Source organism: Chrysemys picta, chromosome 9, assembly GCF_011386835.1.
Source record: "Chrysemys picta bellii isolate R12L10 chromosome 9, ASM1138683v2, whole genome shotgun sequence".
NCBI classification, from domain to species: Eukaryota; Metazoa; Chordata; order Testudines; family Emydidae; genus Chrysemys; species Chrysemys picta.
This window is the reverse complement of record NC_088799.1, coordinates 48,646,811-48,668,599: the sequence shown is the minus strand read 5'-3', so window position 1 is coordinate 48,668,599 and position 21,789 is coordinate 48,646,811. Positions and strand designations below refer to the sequence as shown.

The window sequence follows — 21,789 nt, the reverse complement described above, 5'->3', positions numbered from 1 at the left end:
AAGTCCCAGTGCAGTCAGGTTGTCTGCTATTTCCTGTTTGCATTTTCATTTCTGGTCACTTCTCTTACTGAAGTTGAATTTCTTGCTTGCCTCGTACCAGAGATTTACAGGAATCTGACTGTGGTCTCATGACCAGGTAGCGCAGTTGGCAAAGGTCGTCTTCTTAGCAGCAAGATGCTTCATTCTGCTTGCAGCTCAGTGGTCTGCAAGAAGAGTCTGAGAGTTGCAGGCTCTGATGCCAGAACCTCCTTATACACAAATCTCCAAGAACAAAAGTGACTTTACGACCATTCCACAAATTTTTGTCTAAAGTGGTTTCTTTGCTTCATTTGAACACTGTGGATGTGCAAAGCATTGACTAAGTGATTGCCATATTGGATTTACCATGGATTTCACTGTGGGTATGCTAAACCTTTCACGTATGCTTTCCCACTACAATATATTACATATAAAAAAATGTGGCAACTAAAAGAGCCAAGGCTGCCCCGCTGGCTGTAGTAAAGGTAAAGGCATAGGTAAAAAATTCCCTCTGGAGTATGCTGGAACTCAGAGGCTGAGTTGGAAGCCAAAGTAACATCTGTGGATGCCTCTCTGTGGAAAATGCTTCAGCCTCAGATGCCCATTGGGGCTGTTACACCTGAACAGGGGAATATTGATTTGGCCAGATTGTAAAAACAAGATCCTACCATAGCTAAATTGAGCCCAGACAGAGATTCAAAAGAACAGAAAGGAGGTCCCTTAATGATTGTACAACCCCCATGATGGAGACTCAATCTGGGTAGCCAAACCCAGTGATCAGTGATTTTGGATTGTACCAGAGAAATGTAAAATCGCTTTTATTTATGTTTCATGATAAATTTTATTTATGTTTCCACTGGCAGCCATCAAGGTGTTAAAAATACACTGGCAAGAATACAGCAGATTGATTGGTTGGCATGGATAAATCAGGATGTTAGGCAATATGTAGAACATTTTCCAGTTTATGCCCAAGTAAATTCTGAACCTGTCAACGGAAAAGCAAAATGGAGACATCAGCAAATTGATGGTCCTGGATTCAACTACAAATTGATTTTATTGGCCTGTTGCCAAAAATGGCCTGAGGAAATCTATACAGCTTGGTCATCGTGGACGCTCTCTCCAAATGGGTAGAAGCGATCCCTATACGAAACAATGAGGCAGTTTCTACTGTAAAGTTCTGCTTGAGCAGAGCTTTACCAGATGTGGACTTCCCCTTTACCCGGGGGGGTGTTCGACCCCCCCCCCCCTTCGGCCAGGCCTTGCCCCCACTCCACTCTTCCCCCAAGCCTCCACCCCGCCTCTTTCCACCCCCACCGCACCCTTTCCCCAGCTCCCTCCCCTCCCCCGAGAGCACCGCATCCTCACTACTTCCCTTCCCTCCCAGAGCCAACCTGCACACCGCGAAATTGCTGTTTGCAGCGAGCGGGAGGCGCTGAGTGGGAGGGGGAGGAGTGCTGGGGGGCATGGAGAGGGGGGAACTTAGCTGCCGGTGGGTTCTGAGCACCTGCAAATTTTTTCCTGAGCACCCACAGAGTCAGCACCTGTGCCCACAGATAATTGGTTCAGATCAGGTAACACATTTTAGTGGTGAGAGAATGTGTAACACTGTAATAATGCTGGGAATACAGGAAAAAATATCACTTATCAGCCATACTCATCAACACTGGGAGAAAGAAATAATAGAACTTTAAATTTTATGCTTACTAAATACATTGAAGAAAATAAACAGATTGGGACATTAAATTTCCCTTAATACTGACAGCTCTTTGAGCTACTCCGATAGAACAATGGGATAGCACCCTTTGAAATCCTGGCAGGAATTAAAATGGTGTTGCCTGAACAACTGCTTTGTGCTGTGCCAAGCTTGGTACAATCGTTGTAACTGTGAAGCTCAATGGTTGCTACAGATGAACACTTGACAGAAGTTAACCTGTGGGAAGCCCCCAACATAGGTGTGAGACAAAGACAGGCTGTTTGGATATACCTATCTCATAGAACTGGAAGGGACCCTGAAAGCTCATTTGAGTCCAGCCCCCTGCCTTCACTAGCAGGACCAAGTACTGATTTTGCCCCATATGGCCCCCTCAAGGATTGAACTCACAATGCCTGGGTTTAGCAGGCCAATGCTCAAACCACTGAGCTATCCCTCCCCCGTAAAAAAAAATCTCAAACCATTGAGCTATTCCTCCCCCGTAAAAAAAAATCTAGTGTTGATGGATCACTTGATGATTATCTGTTCTGTTCATTCCCTCTGAAGCACTTAGAATCATGTTTGTACTTAAAGTACTGCACAGGATCTTTTCAGGGGGAATAAGGCAGAATGCCACATTTATTAGTAATACATGTATTTATTAACACTGTATTATATGCATATAATATATATTACACTTACACTCACACACAAACACACTCCGTCTTGTTGTTACCAATTAGTTGCTCCCCTTAACTTCACTGGCCAGGTGAGTTAGATGGGGGAGGGGGTGGAGCCGGGCTTCTGCCGATCCGGATTGATGCTCCCATGTTGACAAGACGAGACCCGGGGTCCTCTGCAAGACACCTCACTTTTATAGCAGCTTTCCTCTTATGCAAATTTATACCAGATTCAAACTCTGTGTCTGTGTTCATTGGTCCTTTGTGCTGCTTTTTTTTTTAGTGTTGTCCCAATGCTGCAAAGAGGTGTTTCCAAAAGAAGGTGGCTTGCTTCTAACCCCCGAGGCCGTTGTATGTCTGCTTGTCTTTAATGAGCCCACTTGACACGTTTTATTGTTCTTGGGTCTGGCTCCCAGCCCCTCTCCAACAGTTGAGCTGTCTGGAGGTGCTGCCTTCCATGCCTTCTCATTCACACCTCATTCATTTAACAGGGCAATTGATTAAGAGTGGGGGGGGGGGGGGGGGGGAGAGCTCTTGTTCTACTGCTAGCAAAAATAATTTTTTTTTCTATTTTATTCTATCCTTAGGGGCTATAATATTATACCAAGGGCAATGCAAAGTTTCTAAATGAGGCTTTGATACAAAGTCCCATGAAAACAGAGGTCACACGTGGGTAGACCCACCAGAAGGTTATATGAAGAGGCACAATGTAAAGTCATATGAAAATTATTAGAGATTGATTTACATTGTCCCCCTTTTGACCTCTCAAGAACAATTCTTGAGTGGTCACCATATAAATCTTTTGTATTTGTTGCAAACAAACCAAACAATTATAACCAGGTGAATATAACTAAAACCATTACAATTGACTAAACACCAGATATAACAAACACAAATGCAAACAATTATAATTATAATAATTGGAAATACAACAAAACCATTACCATTTCAATAATTGGGTACATTGACAAACAACATGAGGCCCAAGTTTGATGCTGCAATAGCCATCAAACAATAAAAGTCACTGAGGTCAGGACCTTCTTAAGCACACACAACAAATAAGATTTTATAGGAGTACCACAGTTGTTATGCAAGGTTAAGCTGATTTGGACTTAAACTAACGTTTAGTTGCTAAAATGTTGTAGAATTCCCTATTTTTAACAGTTGTTCTTAGAGGTTTCTGGGGACCTGAAAGATAGGGCCATACAATTATGGGCCAAGGTCTTACAGGTTATGGGGGCCCAAGAACTACCCTTCAGGGCTTGGGGAAATAGAACCAGAGTGCATAGAGGAAAGTGTGGAATTAACAATACAAGCAAATGTAACTAACAATACAAATGTATTAATAACAAAAATTAACAACAAAATGACTATTAGAGAACCTAACAAAAAATAAACCTGATGCATTGGGGACCAAAGTTTTTTGGACACAAGTGGTGATTGATAAATTGGATGGACATGGGGGAAGTAGAGAGAGGAAAAGACATTTGCCCTGTCTAGTGTAGTATCCCCTCTCTCTCTGGACCCAATGCTAACACAGGACACCACCAGAGACAGACACAGAACATGCAACACAGAACACTGAACACAGACTTTGTCATGACACTATAACCATGGTATTTTATAACTCTTCAGCTGGTACCAGCTCTTCTGATGTTCTGGTTCAGATCCTGAAAGATAGAAGCTTGGAAACAAATTAGCACAGTGCTTTTACCCTGGCAGAACCTGCTTGGTCTCTGCCACAGTGTGTTTGGTACTTGGGGCTGCACAAATGCTAATTAAATGGTGCATTTTTTTGTGAGTGTAAACCCTCCCTTTTTCCCAGTAAAAGGGCGTTAACACTCCATCTAGAAAAAAAATTTCTGTTTTAAAATCTCCAGCCATTTTGCCATGGCCTGGAGATCTGAGGCAGAGAAGCAGGCACTGTTGTTAACTGTTTCAATGGCATTTTGGCCCTGGGAGGAGGAATTTACCCAAATATCCCCCTTCCCAATCTCCAGAGGGGTCCCAAAGGTCTGCCCCCTTCTGGGGTGTTAAATGTTTCTTCTCCTGATGTTACTGCTGCTGTAAGATTTGAGAGTGCTGTATTAACTTTCTGTACCCAACCTGTTTTCCAGTTTCTCTATATGTTGCTTGCCTGGGCCCGATCCTGCTTTTTCCAATAAACAGTTCCTTTCCATGGGCACAAGCCTTGTTCCACTACCAATTTAGCAAGGAGGGTGGGCTTTCCAACTAGCCCCCACCCTTCCTGGTTCCGTTTCTTAAACATTTTCTTCAAAATTGTGAAATTACCACAATGTTACTTACAAAAAAAAAAACAAAAAACCCCACAAAACAAAACAAACAAACATAAACCACACTACATCGCCCAAACTCCTATATCCTTCAGAGTTTGGTTTAACAGAACAAGATCTGTATCTTATATTTTTAACCCACTCTGGGCCAGAGGGAGAGACGCTAAGCCTCCCTCTGTATTACTCGGTCTGCTACCACCGAGGGTTCATACACCAATTATACAAATCCTTCCCCGGATCAGAGTGAGAAACACTAAGTTCTCCTCTTTAGCTCAGTCTTGCTACGGCTGAGGGTGTATGTACCTTTATAACACAATTTAAACCTAAACTCCTATATCCTTCAGAGTTTGGTTAATCCTTCCCCGGATCAGAGTGAGAAACACTAAGTTCTCCTCTTTAGCTCAGTCATGAACACAATTTAAACCTAAACTCCTATATCCTTCAGAGTTTGGTTAATTAACTGAAAGTTTACGCTCTTTTTCCTCTAGTGCCAGTCTTGCTAAAGCTGGCGGTGTGCACCCCAGTTTTATAATAACTGTGGATTTTATGCTTGCTCCCCCTTTCGCATTCTCCACCAAAATGTTGTACTTAAAGTACTGCACAGGATCTTTTCAGGGGGAATAAGGCAGAATGCCACATTTATTAGTAATACATGTATTCATTAACACTGTATTATATGCATATAATATATATTACACTTACACTCACACACACACACAAACACACTCCGTCTTGTTGTTACCAATTAGTTGCTCCCCTTAACTTCACTGGCCAGGTGAGTTAGATGGGGGAGGGGGTGGAGCCAGGCTTCTGCCGATCCGGATCGATGCTCCCATGTTGACAAGACGAGACCCGGGGTCCTCTGCAAGACACCTCACTTTTATAGCAGCTTTCCTCTTATGCAAATCTATACCAGATTCAAACTCTGTGTCTGTGTTCATTGGTCCTTTGTGCTGCTTTCTTTTGAGTGTTGTCCCAATGCTGCAAAGAGGGTGTTTCCAAAAGAAAGGTTTCAGAGTAGCAGCCCTGTTAGTCTGTATCCGCAAAAAGAAGAACAGGAGGACTTGTGGCACCTGTCCTCCTGTTCTTCTTTTTGCGGATACAGACTAACACGGCTGCTACTCTGAAACCTTTCATTATGCAAGGCACTGCATTTAGCCGTATGGAGTGGAAATCCATCAACCTCATGAAAAAACTCGTACAGAAGGTGCCACAAGTCCTCCTGTTCTTCTTTTTCCAAAAGAAGGTGCTTGCTTCTAACCCCCGAGGCCGTTGGTATGTCTGCTTGTCTTTAATGAGCCCACTTGACACGTTTTATTGTCCTTGGGTCTGGCTCCCAGCCCCTCTCCAACAGTTGAGGCTGTCTGGAGGTGCTGCCTTCCATGCCTTCCTCATTCACACCTCATTCATGTAACAGGGCAATTGATTAAGAGGGGGGGGGGGGAGAGAGCTCTTGTTCTACTGCTAGCAAAAAATTGTTTTTTCTATTTTATTCTATCCTTAGGGGCTATAATATTATACCAAGGGCAATGCAAAGTTTGTAAATGAGGCTTTGATACAAAGTCCCATGAAAACAGAGGTCACACGTGGGTAGACCCACCACAAGGTTATATGAAGAGGCACAATGTAAAGTCATATGAAAATTATTAGAGATTGATTTACAATCATAGAATATTAGGGCTGGAAGGGACCTCAGGAAGTCATCTAGTTTAACCCCCTGCTCAATGCAGGACCAATCCCCAGACAGATTTTTACCCCAGTTCCCTAAATGGCCCCCTCAAGGATTGAACTCACAATCCTGGGTTTAGTAGATCAAGTAATGATAAATATCTACAATTAAAAAGGAAACCCAGGAAAGGGTTAATCAGTCAAAATAATGATTAAGTTGGAAATCACACTATGGGTAACATGAAATACAATACGTGTGTGTAAAATATACATTCTGCGCTCTCTCTCTCTCTATATATATATTCAGAAACCATCAAAAACCTTTAAAGAGATCCAAGCAGGGAAAATGCCTAGCTTCATTCCCAATAAATATTTGCTGGATTGGTACAACTGTGCACGGAGGCTGATATCCTCTGAAATCTAGCTGAGGTAACAATGTCTCCTCTTGACTACAGTTACTATACAGAAGACTTATTTCTCACTTTCCCTATCAACCATTGAGAAGATGGATGTGTATGAGACCATAGTATGTAGGTAGCTATCCTCAAAGACTCCATTTTTAAGTAATGTGGACAGGTACCTCAGACACTGGTGAAACACTCACATGGAATGGTGACAGGCACCCCTTCTGGACTGCTACACAAAGGTGCAAGCCAAATGGATTGGCTGATGTGGTTCTCCAGGATGCAATCCATCTATTACTCCTCGGGGAATTCTGTGCCACTGCGCAATGCAGAATTTTGCAGAAATTAACGTGTGCGCAGAATTTCTTTCCCCCACAGAAATGGGCTGCAGTGCTGCTGGACCCAGCAGAGCCCAGCTTGCATATAGAAGACACTGCTGGGGGAAGAAGAAGGGAGCTAGACTGCTAGAAGGTTCCTGACAGTTGCAGTTCTCACCATGCGCTGAGGGAAAGAGAGGGCAGTGCACAGTAAACTCCGTGCAAGCCTTGGACAATGCATCAGGCCGTTTCTCTCTCTGGATCCCTGGTCTCTGGGGAGTTGAGGGGGTGTGGATATATGGGCAAGGGGGGGCCCCTGTGGCTGGGCTTAGAGGGAGGGGGTGCAGGTATCTGGGCAAGGGGAATCCACTATCTGGGTGGGCTCGGGGGTGCGGGTATCTGAGCAAGGGGTTCCCCCATGGCTGGGCTTTGGGGGGGGAAGGGAGTGTGGGTATATGGGCTGGGGGGTTCCCACAGCTGGGTTCTGGGCGTGAAGGGGTTGTGGGTATCTGGGCTGGGGGGGGGGGGGCCCAGAGCTAGGGTCTGGGGGGGGAGGGAGTTCAGGTGTATTGGCTGGGGGACGGGCCATGGCTGGGCCCTGGGAGGGAGGGAGGAATTGTGTGTGTCTGGCCCCCTGGCTGGGCTCAGGGTTGTGTGTGAAAGGGGCAGAAAAACAGGAACTGGTTTGTCATAGCAGTTTCTTTAACTCTCTACTCCTGGGAGAATTTTTGTGTGTGACTGTATTGTTACAGACATACTTGTTAACAGGTATTTTGAAAGAAATTACCAACATAATTGAAACTGGCGTGATTATGTAGTGTTATTTTGACAAATAAAATTTGCAGAATTTTAAAATATTGTGCACAGAATTTTTAGGCGCAGAATGCCCCCAGGAGTAATCTATGGTATAAAACAGTAATGAGACAGAAACCCAAGAAAGAATTCATCTCAACTGCCCAATACAGCTGAATACCTGGACTGGACATTAGAGACGTGCCACATATGTAGGAAATGGAAAATACTGTATGGTCACACAATAGTTAAATATAATTATGAAGGGAAGGTATGTCCAGTTAATCAGTTCAATTGGTGTTTTATTCCTAAATTTGAAGCTATTGTTGGATCAGTCAAAATTATATGTATGCCCAAATTAGTTGAACCAGTAGCGATAAAAAGTCAACCAAGTTTTTGTTTCTAAGGCTGTATAATTACTCCCTAATGTTACAATGCCTATTACAAAAAATTAAATCTACACTTAATCTTTGCTAAAATGAAAAATACACATTTAATTCACATGCAATAAAATTAAATACAGTAAATAATCAAATAGAATAACTATTAAAGTCAGTTAGCTGGTGAAATCAAATAAATACAATTGGACAACATCCAGCTGTGCCATTTAGTTTTAAGCTATTATTTTGTATACAAATGTTGATAATTGCAGTAATGCTTATAATGTGCTGTAAAATAAAGTGCATGTTAAAAGATGGCTAAAGAAACTAAAAAGGAAAAGCGTTCGAGTGTACCATTTTTACATCATGTAAAATAAGTGACATCTTTGCAAATATCGTATTTCCAAGCGTGTGTGTGTGTGTGGGGGGGGGGAGGGTGGATGTGGGGGTACCATTAAAAGCAACTAAATATCAAGTCTCTAAAATCGAGACACTCACCAAAATGCATTCACAGGAAAATTTCTAATGACTTTTCTTTGTAATGATTCATAAAGAAACCTGAACTTTGAATGAAAACCCCATATTTAAAGAAAGTAAGAAATGTTGACATTAAAGAATCATGGAATGCTCTCCAAATATATAATTATGGGTAGTTAATGAGTAATTGCACATTACCTGTACCACAGGTGAGGTAATACTTAGGCCAAAGCCTTGCTAGCATAAATGTGTGTGGGGTTTTTTTTTGTTTGTTTTGCAACTTATTTTACATAAAATTGTTGATGTGATTAAAATAATAATATTGCTAACAGAACAAAGGTAACATAATGTGCTGCAAGTTTTGAGCTTAAAAACACACCTGTCACAACAACCATATCTGCTCCCCCCTACTTTTTTTTTTCTGGGAAGACCCAGAGCAGGGTGACATATAAGTGACATGACCAAGAAACTGAAACCCACCAGAAGTTGGTAATTGAGGTGGTTGGTTTTTTTGGGGGGAAGATGGGAGATCCTATAGGGAGGCACATATGGGAAAAAAACAAAAGCCCTGGGCAACCCTTTCGGCATTTGGTTGTGCCTGCCCAGCACTGTGGAGAATTAATGTTGCTAGCATGATTGTCCCTTTGCTGGTCACTTGGGGGCACAGAAAAGAGGAAGTTATTGGTTCTTCAAGATATGTGGTCCCTATCTGTATTCCACTGAGGGTTATACACAGTGCCATTGTGTCTGGAGCCAGAGAATTTTATAGTAGTATTGTCCCTGTTGGTCCGTGCATGCGCCCTTGCTTCACCTCATGGTTTTGTCTGAGGCGATAAGGGTGGGGTGGACTGACCAAGTCCTCAGTTCATTCTCCACCACAAATAGAACAGTTCCGCAGGAAGGAGGGAAGAAAGGGACCACACATCTTGAAGAATCTCCAGTTACAGGTAAGTAACATTCTCCTCTTCTTGGAGTGATGATCCCTATTGTATTCCACTGGGGTGATTAACAAGCAGTAGGGTGTGAGGAAGAGGACGAAAACATCAAATGGAGGACCACCCTGATGGGGTGCAACAGGCATCTGTTGCAGGGTTTTGCACCAAGGCACAAAGAGCAAAATATGTACTGAGCTCTATGTGGCTGCCCTAGATATGTCCGAAAGTGGTACATCATGAAACAGCCATAGTTGATGCTTGCACTCTCAAGGAGTGGGCTCATATCCCAAGGGGTGAAGACTGTTCTGACAACTGATAGAGCGTAATGCACCCTGAAATCCACTGTGTGGAAACTGTTTGTCCCTTAATCCTTTCAGCTATAGTGATACTCTAGGAGACTTTCTGAATGGTCTTATCTGCAGGTAGAAGACCAAGGCCCTGCGGACGTTGAGGGATTGAAGGTGCCATTCCTCCGCTGATGCATGAGGTTTCGGAGAGAAAGCAGGTAAGAGTATGGGTTGGTTGAGATGAAAGTGGGATACAACCTTTGGCAGAAACTTGGGGTGCAGATGCAGGGAAACATCCTTATGAAATGTGATAAGGAGTGTGTGTGTCTGCCATTATGTCCCTCAGTTTGCCTTCTCGCTGAAGTATTAGCTACCAAGAAGGCAACCTTCATGGAAAGGAGAGATAGGGAATATTAGGCCAAAGACTCGAAGGGTGAGTTTATTAAGATTGAGAGGACGAGGTTGAGGTCCCACTGGGGGGGGGGGGGGGGCGCGACAGGTTGAATGGCTAGATAGGTGCGAAGGACGGCCTTCCAAAACCTGTTAGTCAATGGATGTGTAAACACAAAGTGCCATTCCACAGGCAGATGGAAATCACTAATAGCCACTATGTGCACTTTGATGGAATTGAAGAGGAGTCCTGACATCTTCAGGGACAGAAGGTAGTCCAAAAGAATGGGAATGTCCATGTCCTCAGGGGCAAGACCCCTCTGTAGGACCCAGGAAGTGAAACATTTACACTTAGCCCGATAGGAATGCCTTGTGGACTCTTTCCTGCTACCTGAGAGGATGTCTTGTACTGCCGATGAACATTCCCATTCTAGCGAAGATGTCCATCCAAAACCCAAACTCTGAGGTGAAGTGTCTGTGGATCAGGATGCCTGATCTTGCTGCTGTATTGCTGGAGCAGTTCCGGGAATGTCGGCAGCAGAAGCGGGGGAGCTGCTTACATGAGGAGAAGGAGAGGAAAACAGAATTGGCGAGGTCAAAAATGGGCGATGAGAATAACTGCGACTCTCTCCCACCTGATCTTGTGGCGGACACATGGCAGGAGCAGTAGTGGGGAAAAAAACAATTGGTCTGGTCCAACCAGCGGATGACTAGGGCATCACTTTGGCAACAGGTGTCAAGGCCCCCTCTGAGCAGTACTTGATGCATATGCTGTTGGTGTGGAAGGCAAAGAGGTCCCTGGTTGAAGTCTCCCATAGGGTAAAAACATCACTGACAATGGTGTTGTGGAGATCCCATTTCTGGTTGGCCACAAATTTCCTGATCAGAGAATCTGCAAGCACATTCTGAATCCCTGGAAGATAAGCTGCTGACAACAGGACCTTTTGGGTGATTCATCAATTCTAGTATAGACAAACTGATTCTGCACAAAGCACTGGTGACCACGTGTCCCCTTGTTTGTTAATGTAATAAACAATGGTGGTATTGTCTGACGTGACCAGAACATAACGGGAGCGGGTGAATGAGAGAAACAAGCAGCATGCTTTCTGCACTGCCCATAGCTCCAGAGTGTTGATGTGCATCCTGGATCCCCAAGCGGTCCAAGTCCCCTGTGTCATGTGCGTGCCCATGTGGGCTCCTCATACGAGGAGTGAGGCGCCCGTGATGATCGTCATGCTCAGGGAGAATGGAAGGAAAGGTGTCCCAGTGCAGAACTGATTTGGGTCCATCCACCAATTGAGGGAGGAGAGTACCTTTGGGGAAACGGTCAATGGCTGGTCCCTGGTATGTAATGAGGTAGAATAGACTTCTGGAGCCACAGCTGGAGACAGTGAAGGTGATGACGAGCAAAGGTGGTGAGGTACATGGATGTCACCATGTGGCCAAGAAGGGAAAGGCAAGTCTGGACTTTAACAGAAGGACTGGTGACCATCTTGGCGATCAGCTCTTGTCGCATCTGGAACTTGTCTCTTGATAGATAGGCTTGTGCCAAGATTGCATTGATGTAGACTCCAATTTTTCAACATTTACACTTGCCCTTAGGGAGGAGAGAAGTCTGAGCAGCATAGAAGTTGAGGCTTAAGTCTCCCTTGTGGATCACGCTACTAGCAGCCAGTCATCAAGGTAGGGGAATATAGGGACCCCCTTGACATTGGAGCTGGGCCTCCACTACAGAGAAAAATTTGGAGAAGATCCACGGAGCAGTGGTGAGTCCGATTGGTAAGACCCTGTATTGGAACCATCGATGGCCTACAACAAATCTTAGGCACCTTCTGTGGGTTGGATGGATGTCTGTGTGAAAACAGGCATTCTGCATATCAAGAGCCTAAACAACATGCCTCTTTCCAGTGAGGGTATGATGGCTGCTAAGGTGACCATATGAAACTTGGGCTTGCACATGAACTGATTGGGATGACACAGGTCCAAGACTGGTCTCCATCCACCCTTCTTCTTGGGTACAAGAAAATATATGGAGTAGAACCATGCACCCTGGTAAGTCATTGTAATGGGTTCTATTGCTCCCCTGTAGAAGAGAGTCTACCTCTAGGGCGAGGATACTGTTATAAGAATGGTCCCTGAGGTGGGGTCAGGGCATGGATGAGTAGCATCATGAACTAGATTGTATAGCCATGTTGAATCACATCGAGGACCCACTTGTCCATTGCTATCGCAGTCTAAGCAGAGGTGCCGACTGTGTGGGTGCTCTGGGGCTGGAGCACCCATGGGGAAAAATTAGCGGGTGTGCTGCACCCACCAGCAGCCAAGCTCCCCCCACCTCTTCCCTTGAGCATGCTGCGTTCCTGCTCCTCCCCGTCCCTCCCAGCATTTCTGCCCGCCACCAAACAGCTGTTTGGCGGCACTCTGGGAGGGAGGGAGAGGAGTGGGGACACAGCACATGTGGGGGGAAGAGGCAGGGGCTTAGGGAAGGGGGTGGAATGGGGGCAGGGTGGAGGCGGAGCAGGGGTGGGAAGAGGCAGGGCGGGGGTGGGGACTTGGGGGGAGGGGTGGAGTGGGGTCTGGGCTGGGGGCAGAGGGGGGTCAAGCACCCACTGTCAGGAGGAGAAGTCGGCGCCTTTGAGGTGTATGGGGAGAGGCAAGGTGTTGGTGGCTCTCTAGGTGTACTCAGAAACATTGCTTTTCGAAAGACTGAGCATGAGATGTTGAAGGCTATGAGGAGGAGCCTGGAGGATGGGACTGTTGGGTCTTCTGTTACTTGTGAGGAGGCTCATAGGGCCGTTGATAGAAGAATTGAGGAATTCTGAATCATTCTGTCGGTGGCAGGTGGTAGAACTTGCACTTTGGTGCTGGTGTGTAAATACCCAACAATTGTAGACTGGTTCTGGAATCCTTGAGGGAATAGAAGGAATCACTGGTCTTGATTGAAGAGATGAGACTCATTGAAAGGGAGATCCCCTATGGTATTCTGCATTTCCCGGGGGAAACCAGATGAATGTAGCCACAATTTCCTCCTCATGATCCCCATAGCCATCTTGCATGAAGTGGTGTCCGCAATTTCCACAGTGGCCTGGAGCGTCATTCTCACAACCAGTTTGCCCGTCTCTAAGATAGCCTGGAAACAGGCACAATGGTGCTGGGGAAACTTGTCTGCAAAGCCTGCCAGCTTGCTGCAAGTAAGGAAGTCATATTTAGTGCCAGGTAATTGGAAATCCGGAGTTGAAAGCTGACCGAGAAGACTTTGGGACCCAGAAGGTCCAGACATTTACCTTCCTGGTCTGCCGGAATGGAGTGTGGGTGTTGCTGCCTGACCTGCTCCATCGGTGCTTGTATCACAAGGGAATTGGGTGGGAGGTAAGAGAACAAACTCAGACCCCTTCACTGGTACACAGTACCTCTTATCTGCCCCCTAGGAGGTGGGTGCACAAGTGGCGAGGGTGTGCCAGACAGTCTGAGTCAGTTGAAGAATAGCATTGTTGATCAGTAGAGCCACTCTAGTTGGTTCTGAGGCATGCAAGATGTCAACAAGCTGATTCTGTTTGTCCTGTACCTTCTCCAGTGGAACATAGAGGGCCTCAGCCACCCTGCGTAAGAGGTCCTGGAACTGGTGGTAGTCATCCAGGGTCAAGAAGGAATGAAAGACACTGTGACGTCTGGAGACAACAAAGGGACCTGCACTTGTTCTGGCAGTACTGTTGGAGCCAGGCTGAGCGGTTCATCCTCCAACATCTGTTCCAAATGCCTATGCAAGGATGCCCAACGAGGAAAGATGGAAGACTCTTCCCTGGCTGAATGGGAAGGTTCCGAAGGTGGATACTAAGGCCAGGACTCCCACTATGGCCAAGGAGACAGATCCATCGGATGGTGCAGAGGGCCCCAAGGAGCAGGGTACTAGTGACTCCTTTGTTGGGGAAACGGAGGGTATTGGCACTATGTTGGCAGAACCTTTGGATATTTGTATATATGGTAGGGGAGGGGCAATCCCTGCCTTACATCCGAATCCACCTATGCCGAGAAATCGGAATCCAGTTCAAACAGCGGTACCATTGGAACCGGTGGAACCATATGAGCCATAGGGAAGTGGGCGGAAACACTAACTGAAGTAGGTAAGTCCAGGGTAGGAGAGCGTACCTCTTCAGGCACCAGCTGAAGCGGAAAACATGGAGACCTTGCCGCCAAAGCAAAGACTTCATGAGGGCTGGGCACCAACTCTAGTCCCCCTGGTGTCAAGACTATGCATTCCACAGCCAAAACCAGAGCGGAACAGAAAACTGCCTTGGAACTGAAAGTTCCCTTGACTTAGGGGTGCAGACTTGGAAGGCATACATGGCTCGATGGACAGAACCGATGAGTCCGGTGGTCTATGCGACTTCTTGTTGTGCTTGTGAGCTTTAGAACACGCCACTTCTCCATGGCTGGAACTTGTGGAAGGTGCATTGTCTTTCTTGGGCCTGGAGGAAGACTTAGTGCCATGCTTAACGACTAGACCCCGGCACAGGGTCCCTAGTACTAATACTGGTGGAACCAGAATGGGTCTCTGCGGTAGGAGGCGCATGCCTGGGTTTTTCAGGACGATGTACGGGGGGATTCCCTGACCTGGGTCCCACTGCGACCTTATGACAACCTCTGTGAGGTTCTTCTTGAGGCAGAGAGCCAGGCCTTCCCAGGTACGGCTTGGGAAGGAGAGGCAGATACTGCACCTGGATGCAATGTGGGCTTCCCTCAAGCAGTAAAGGCGGCATTGACCAAGAACGAGCATGGGCAGGAAGTGCAAAGCTTGATCCCCGGCATAATCCAGAACGTGTGTGTGTGTGTGTGGTGGTGGTGGTGGGGGGGGGGGAGGAGGAGAGGAGGAACCATCAAAAAATGCGTCCCAAAGTCCTAAAACAATTATTACTAAAACTACAGTAAAACAACAACAAAAATTAACTATGTACAATACTAAAAACTGGCTTTTTTTTTTTTTAATGCATCACAGAGAGATGAGAGTAGAAGCTCTGACTGGAACATGCGGAGAAACTTCCTCTACACTCGTTGCCTGTTGTACAAGAGGAATTTCTGAGGGTAGCAATGGACAGTGTGCGCCCTTTGCCACATACCACCCAAAGGGGGAAGAAATATATATTGGTGGTGGTGGATTTTGCCACCAGATATCCTGAAGCAGTAGCTCTAACACTGAGGCAGACAGAGAACCAGTAACTTAATACACCTCTACCCCGATATAACGCGACCCAATATAACACGAATTTGGATATAATGCGGTAAAGCAGTGCTCCGGGGGCCGGGGGGGGGAGGCTGGGCACTCCAGAGGATCAAAGCAAGTTCGATATAACGCGGTTTCTCCTATAACGCGATAAGATTTGGCTCCCGAGGACAGTGTTATATCAGGGTAGAGATGTACGTACAAAGATTCAGAAAAGAGTTAAAAGACATGATGGGGGATACACTTGCTGACTCATAAAATCATTACAGGAGGACACAACCACTTCCCACCTAACCGCATCGTGCCACTTGCAAGATGCAGGAACAAATTTGTTCAGAAATACAAAACATGTTAGACCTGGAAGTAATTAAAGAGTCTGACAGCTATTGGGCATTACCTGTTGGCATAGTCCTTAAGAAAGAGAACACTGTAAAGCTTTGTGTTAATTATAGAAAACTCAGTCCTGTCACAGTACCAGATGTATGTCCTAGGCCTAGAACTGATGACATGCTGGACATTTTGAGCAAACTAAATATCTCAGCTCTTTGAATTTAACTAGCGGTTACTGGCAAATTCCTTTAGATAAGGAAGCACAGAAAAAATTTGCTTTCCTCACTGATATGGGACTCTGAGTTCAAAATGTTGCCATTTTGTTTAATTAATGCAGGAGCCACTTTTCAGAGGCTGGTCAACCAAGTGTGAAATGATTTGCAGAATTTTGCAAGGGCATATGTCAGCGACATTGCAGTGTTTAGCAACACTTGGTCTGATCACAAAAAACATTTGGAAATTGCGCTGTCAAAGCTCAAAAAGGCAGGCCTAACCATAAAACCCTCTAAGCGTAAAATTGGGGCAGCCAGAATTTCTTATTTGGGACACTGGGTAGGTGGATGTCAAATATCCCCGGATCCCATGAAAGTTTAAGCCACTGTAAATTGGTCTGCAATCCCAAACTAAAAATCACGTCCAATTTTTTATAGGACTGACAGACTATTACAGATGGTTTGTGTGTGGGTTCAGTGATATTGTGTCTGCAATCACAGATCTATGTAAAAAGATTGAGCCTAACAAAGTAGTATGGACAAAGACATGTCAAGAGGGTTTTGATAAGGTAAAGAAAAATCTTGTCTGGAAAGCTTTTTCTCGCAAGTCTAGATTTTGACGAAGTGATTGAACTGTGTGCAGATGCTTCAGACACTGAGATGGAATGTACCTCTGTATTCACACCCTACATGCTATTGTAATAATCTCTGTACAAAGTATGACTTATAAGGTATCATTTGAAAATTCTTAATTTGCTGCTCAGTATTGTCCTGGTAAAATACATGTGGCAACATTGTATGTGAAGTTACAAGTCTCCCCTCTCTGATGTTAACAATACATGTTCCAAACCCCACAGCTCTGCCCAAGCAGAAGTCAGGTCTGTCCTAAATAAAGGAAGGAATGTGTGCTTGCCTTAATTTGCATTTAAGCAGTAAACAGCGTCATCAAGCAGAGAGGGAAAACAAAGGAAATTTGAACAGGCAAAAAAAACGAGCAGGGAACATTCTTCCACATGGACTTTTTGTCTCCTGGATCTCAGCTGGACATGTTTTTCAAGAGAGGGACTGAAAGTAGAAAAAGGAGGGACAAACATCCCAGAGATCCCCCCTTCCTCTTCCAAGGTCAGGGATGCCCCCCCCCCCCAACTAGTCTGGATTGTACTGCGGTATGTCACATCCGGAATGTGGTAACTTGGGCTGTTATTATTTATCTGTACGGCCCTACCAAATTCATGGTCCATTTTTGGTCAATTTCACAGTCATAAGGTTTTAAAAAATAATAATTTTCATGATTTCAGCTATTTAAATCTGAAATTTCAGTGTTGTAATTGTAGGGATCCTGACCCAAAAAGGAGTGTGTGTGGGGGGGGTGTTGCAAGGTTATTGTAGAAGGGGTTGTGGTATTGCTACCCTTACTTCTGCACTGCTGCTGGTGGCAGCACTGCCTTCAGAGCTGGGATCCTGGCCAACAGCTGCTGCTCTCCAGCTGCCCAACTCTGAAGGCAGAGCTGCTGCCAGCAGCAGCACAGAAGTAAGTAAGGTATGGTATTGCCACTCTTTGTTCTGCACTGTTGCTGGTGGCGCACTGCCTTCAGAGCTGGATGCCCGGCCAACAGCCATTGCTCTCCAGCTGCCTAGCTCTGAAGGCAGAGCAGAAGTAAGGGTGGCAATATTGCGACCCTCCCTGAAAATAACCTTGCGACTCCCCCCTGCAATTCCCTTTTGGGTCAGGATTCCCAATTTGAGAAACACTCGTCTCCCCTGTGAAATCTGTATAGTATAGAGTAAAAGCACACAAAAGACCAGATTTCATGGGGGGAGACCAGATTTCACGGTCCGTGATGCGTTTTTCATGGCCGTGAATTTGGTAGAGCCCTATTTATCTGGCATAAATGTATGTGCAGACACCATACGTGACAATAATTCTGTCTGAAATTTATAAATAGGAAAATTGATTAAGCCTAAATTGGGTGGATTTGTGACTCAGTTTCCCAACTTTTACCTCCCACCAGGTCAGAAAGCAAGGAAGAGAGAATGACCCTGTAGTCCAGTGGTTAGAGCACCCACCTGGGAGGTGGAAGACACTGGGCTCAGTCACCTTGCTCCCACTATTTCATTATTTATCCAAACTGGAACAACATCAATGGAAGAGACTTGTGGGGAACGTCCTCCACATCAGAACAGCCCAGAACTCAGTGGTTAGAGCACCCTCCTGAGAGACAGGAGACATCTGTTCAAATTCTTTCACCTCTCCTTTGGCAGAGAGGGGGAATTGACCCTGAGTCTTGCACATTCCAGGCCAGTGCTCTAAATCACTTGGTTAAAAGTTATAAGGTGGGTACCGCCTCCTCCCCACCCTCCCCTCCTGTGTGCGTGGAATGAGGCAGGTGCTTAACTCATTCCCACAAGAAATGCTTATGTGCCTAAGCTGCCTGACTCCAAGTGGCTTGTTTCCATTTGTGACTCACTAGCTGAGATAAGTGCCTCTCTCCATGAGAAAGGCGAGGCTTAGCACGTACCCTTACCATCATCTCCCACTGGCCAGCTCAGGCAGCTCCCTGCCTCGTGTGCTGGCTTTTGTGGATCACATTCTAAGGCTCCGATCTCTCCCTATTCATTGTATAGGGAGCCTAGGAGCTTACCTCAGGCTATGTGGACTGCAGTGGTGTTCCTGCGATTTGCTAGGCATCATGCTGCGTAGTATTGCAATGTCCAAGTCCCTTTGTAGATCCAGGCCAGAGAGGTGATGCAACATGAACAAGATCACCCAATCTGCTAATGGCAGACCTAGAACAAAATGCAGGTGCCCTGAATCTTAGCTCAGTGCACTACCCCTTGGACCACACTATCTTCACCAGTTCAACTTTGAGAACCAGTAGCAGCAGATACCTCAGTTCTCCCTGACACAGTAGAAGAGAGTGCATTCAGAGCTGGCATTGGTGAAAGTCATGCCAGATTTTCAGACTCAGTAGCAGTGGAAGAGACATCAGTCACCTTGGTGAATTTGTAAATCTTTAGCACAAACTCCAGCCTATTGGAATGTTAAACCTTTTTATTTCTGAATCATTCCTGTACTCTACCTACATGGTTACTTAAAGCTCAAGTGGAAGGAGTGTAATTCACCTGAAATGTGTCTTTGAATCGTGGCAAAGACATTGCTGTTCTCTAATGTGAAAGCCTGTAATAGTTCAAAATTCCCAGACTCAAATGACAACTCATCAGATTTACTGCAAACAACAAATAAACACAAATCCCCTTTACTCTGAGACCTGAGCATGAGCAATAGCCACATGGAGTCTGGAAAGGGAGTTGGGGCTTAAAGAGAAAGCTGCCTTTCAACCTTAACTTTGGGAATGTTATGCAATGACTGGCCAGATGCTATTTTAAAATGATGTATGGCGAAGATGATGCTCACCACACACACATGACTTTGAATAGTTTATTAAAGGAAAGGTGAAGCATCAGTTTTAAATTGTACAAAAGGAAAAAAAAAACCTCATATTGTAAATGTACAATTTACAGAATTACTAGCAAAACCAATCAAGGAGACACTCTCAATACAAAAAACCTATTGACTGCAAACTTAACTGGAAACCATTGGAGGGGCCGTCCAAGTGATCTTTGTTGTGTTATACAGTAGTCTACAATCTATAACTCAGGGTTCAATTTTCCACACAGAGGACTGTGAAGCACAAGGTTTGTCTGTGACTATGACTCAAACCATGCAGCATTTATTATGCTACTATGCTCACAGAACTACAGTGCTGACATGATAATGCAGCCATTCCTGCCCACCCTGTACCCCCTGGGGGTAACCTGCACCCTAGTTATAAAGAAATGATCCAGCAACCTCAGAGGCTGTTGCAATAGTCACCCATCTACACTTGAGGAATGGCTGAATTACCAAGTTAAACATTTTTGGCAACCAAGTCTTTCTGAGAACTGTACACATTGAGAAAACTCTCAGCTGTTAAATGAAAAGAATGATTTGTTTTTACATTAGTTGTTTTTCCCTCCCCAAAAGTAAGTACTAAGTGTACATGTTTTTTTCCAAATGACATTGTAAAAGAGAAAGCTCCATGATAAATTTGCAGTTGCTAATAAAAGCAACTCTAAACCTGCTGTGCTTGAAGTGGGTCAATATGCTTTGTATCTCAAATGCTAACATTCAAACTCAGAAAGGAAGATTAACGTTTTGGTGCTGATTTTCAGAGGTGCTTTATTCAGTGGGAGTTGTGGGTGGTCAGCACCTCTGAATATCAGGCCAGTTTTAAACTACAGTAGCAGCTACTAGGCAGAGTCATAAAATCTAAGCATAATGAGATTCCAAATCATTGAAGACACTGAAAATCTCTTATTACAATGAATTAGCTGAGAACTTTTTGGGTTTTCTTTACTTTTTTGAAAAATTGTATTTTTTCAAAGAATTACTTTTAATATGCACAGTTAACACTGAAAATGTAGCTGTATTCCATTGTAAGCTTAAGAACTTCACCATCTAAGCACAAATTTCTATGCAGCACATACAGTACTTCTAACTGGCAAAATTAATTTACAAAAATAGCACAAAAGGGTATTTGCGGCATGGAAAGTAGACATTTTTATATGGTACAGTTAAAATTGCTTTTAGAATGCTAAAGCGATTCCTTTTTTCCCCCCCTTGATCTATTTTATATAGGAAAGTTGCTGTTTATGTACCTTGGATTGGCAGGGCACGAAATAGGTAGTAAAAACAGCAAAGTGACTACTTGAGAACCATTTGTGTGTTTTACTGAGAATACTTTATTTGCTGGTATAAGTTGCTAAAAATGCACAGAGCAAGTACCAATAGAAAATGTACTGTTTTTGTGTCCCCTAGTGCTATATAAAATGAATGTTACACAGCATCTGTTGGAAAAGTGGCTTCATGGACATCTCTTATTTTATGCCCCATTATAAATAAAAATAAATCTTCTCAAGAGTATAAAATCTGGGTTTATCATATCAGAATCTGACTTTTTTGGCAGAGATGCACTTCATTAGAATTCTAACCTCTTTTGTAAGAGAGTGTTCTGCTCTTTTCAATGCCTATGAGAGGATATACACGTACCATACTGTTAATCAAATCCAGTGTGTTTAAAAACACATTTCTGCAGCCAGGATGACCTGCTTATAGCATCATTGCTAGTCAGTCGCTGACAGGCATAGGTTTAATAAAAATGGCTAGCTTTTAAAACATAAAAAGGCAAATGTTAAAACAGTTTTAAATTGTACAGCAGAAAAATAAAGTTAAAAAGTTTTTTGTTTTCATTCAATGTTTTCAGAAAACATGTGTAGAACAGTGTTTATTTTGACAGCTGTCTTAACAATTTAAAACTCCCTTCCCATCCAGAAAAAAAACATCTGTATAAGGACAGTCAAGAACAGGGATACAAATGATTCTTTTAGGTCAGCCTTTCTGAGGTGATTGGATTGGCCAACGTTCCTTTGTATCATTAAGAAGGTCCTCTTCTCCTCTTTCACTACAAAATGGGATTGACCTTATTCATTTGGTTAAAAATCAAACCATATCACATCAAAAATGTGGTTTTCATACAAGCTATCACAGTATATAGGCCTCTAGCTCTAAACAATAGAGTTCCAAATTTGTAAAACGTCTTCCCCAGACTTCAGAACATAGGCATTCCAAATCCCTAGAAAAATGATTAAAAAACATCA

At 44.4% G+C, this 21,789-nt stretch overlaps 1 protein-coding gene and 1 long non-coding RNA gene across 9 annotated transcripts in view; one reads left to right on the top strand and one right to left on the bottom strand.

The window, feature by feature from the left end:
• Window positions 1-20,486, top strand: part of LOC135973506 (uncharacterized) — a 29,376-nt gene extending 8,890 nt beyond the window's left edge. Inside the window, exons 2-3 of the long non-coding RNA XR_010590384.1 lie at window positions 10,078-10,160; window positions 15,326-20,486. This is a non-coding gene — a long non-coding RNA (uncharacterized LOC135973506). The remainder of the gene's footprint in view (window positions 1-10,077; window positions 10,161-15,325) is intronic.
• The window catches only part of STAG1 (STAG1 cohesin complex component), a 391,540-nt gene continuing 389,268 nt past the window's right edge, over window positions 19,518-21,789 (bottom strand). For all 8 annotated transcript variants that reach the window (XM_065557025.1, XM_065557022.1, XM_065557021.1 and 5 more), the window contains one exon: window positions 19,518-21,764. In XM_065557025.1, the coding sequence (XP_065413097.1) occupies window positions 21,741-21,764 (24 nt within the window). In that variant the 3' untranslated portion in view covers window positions 19,518-21,740. The remainder of the gene's footprint in view (window positions 21,765-21,789) is intronic.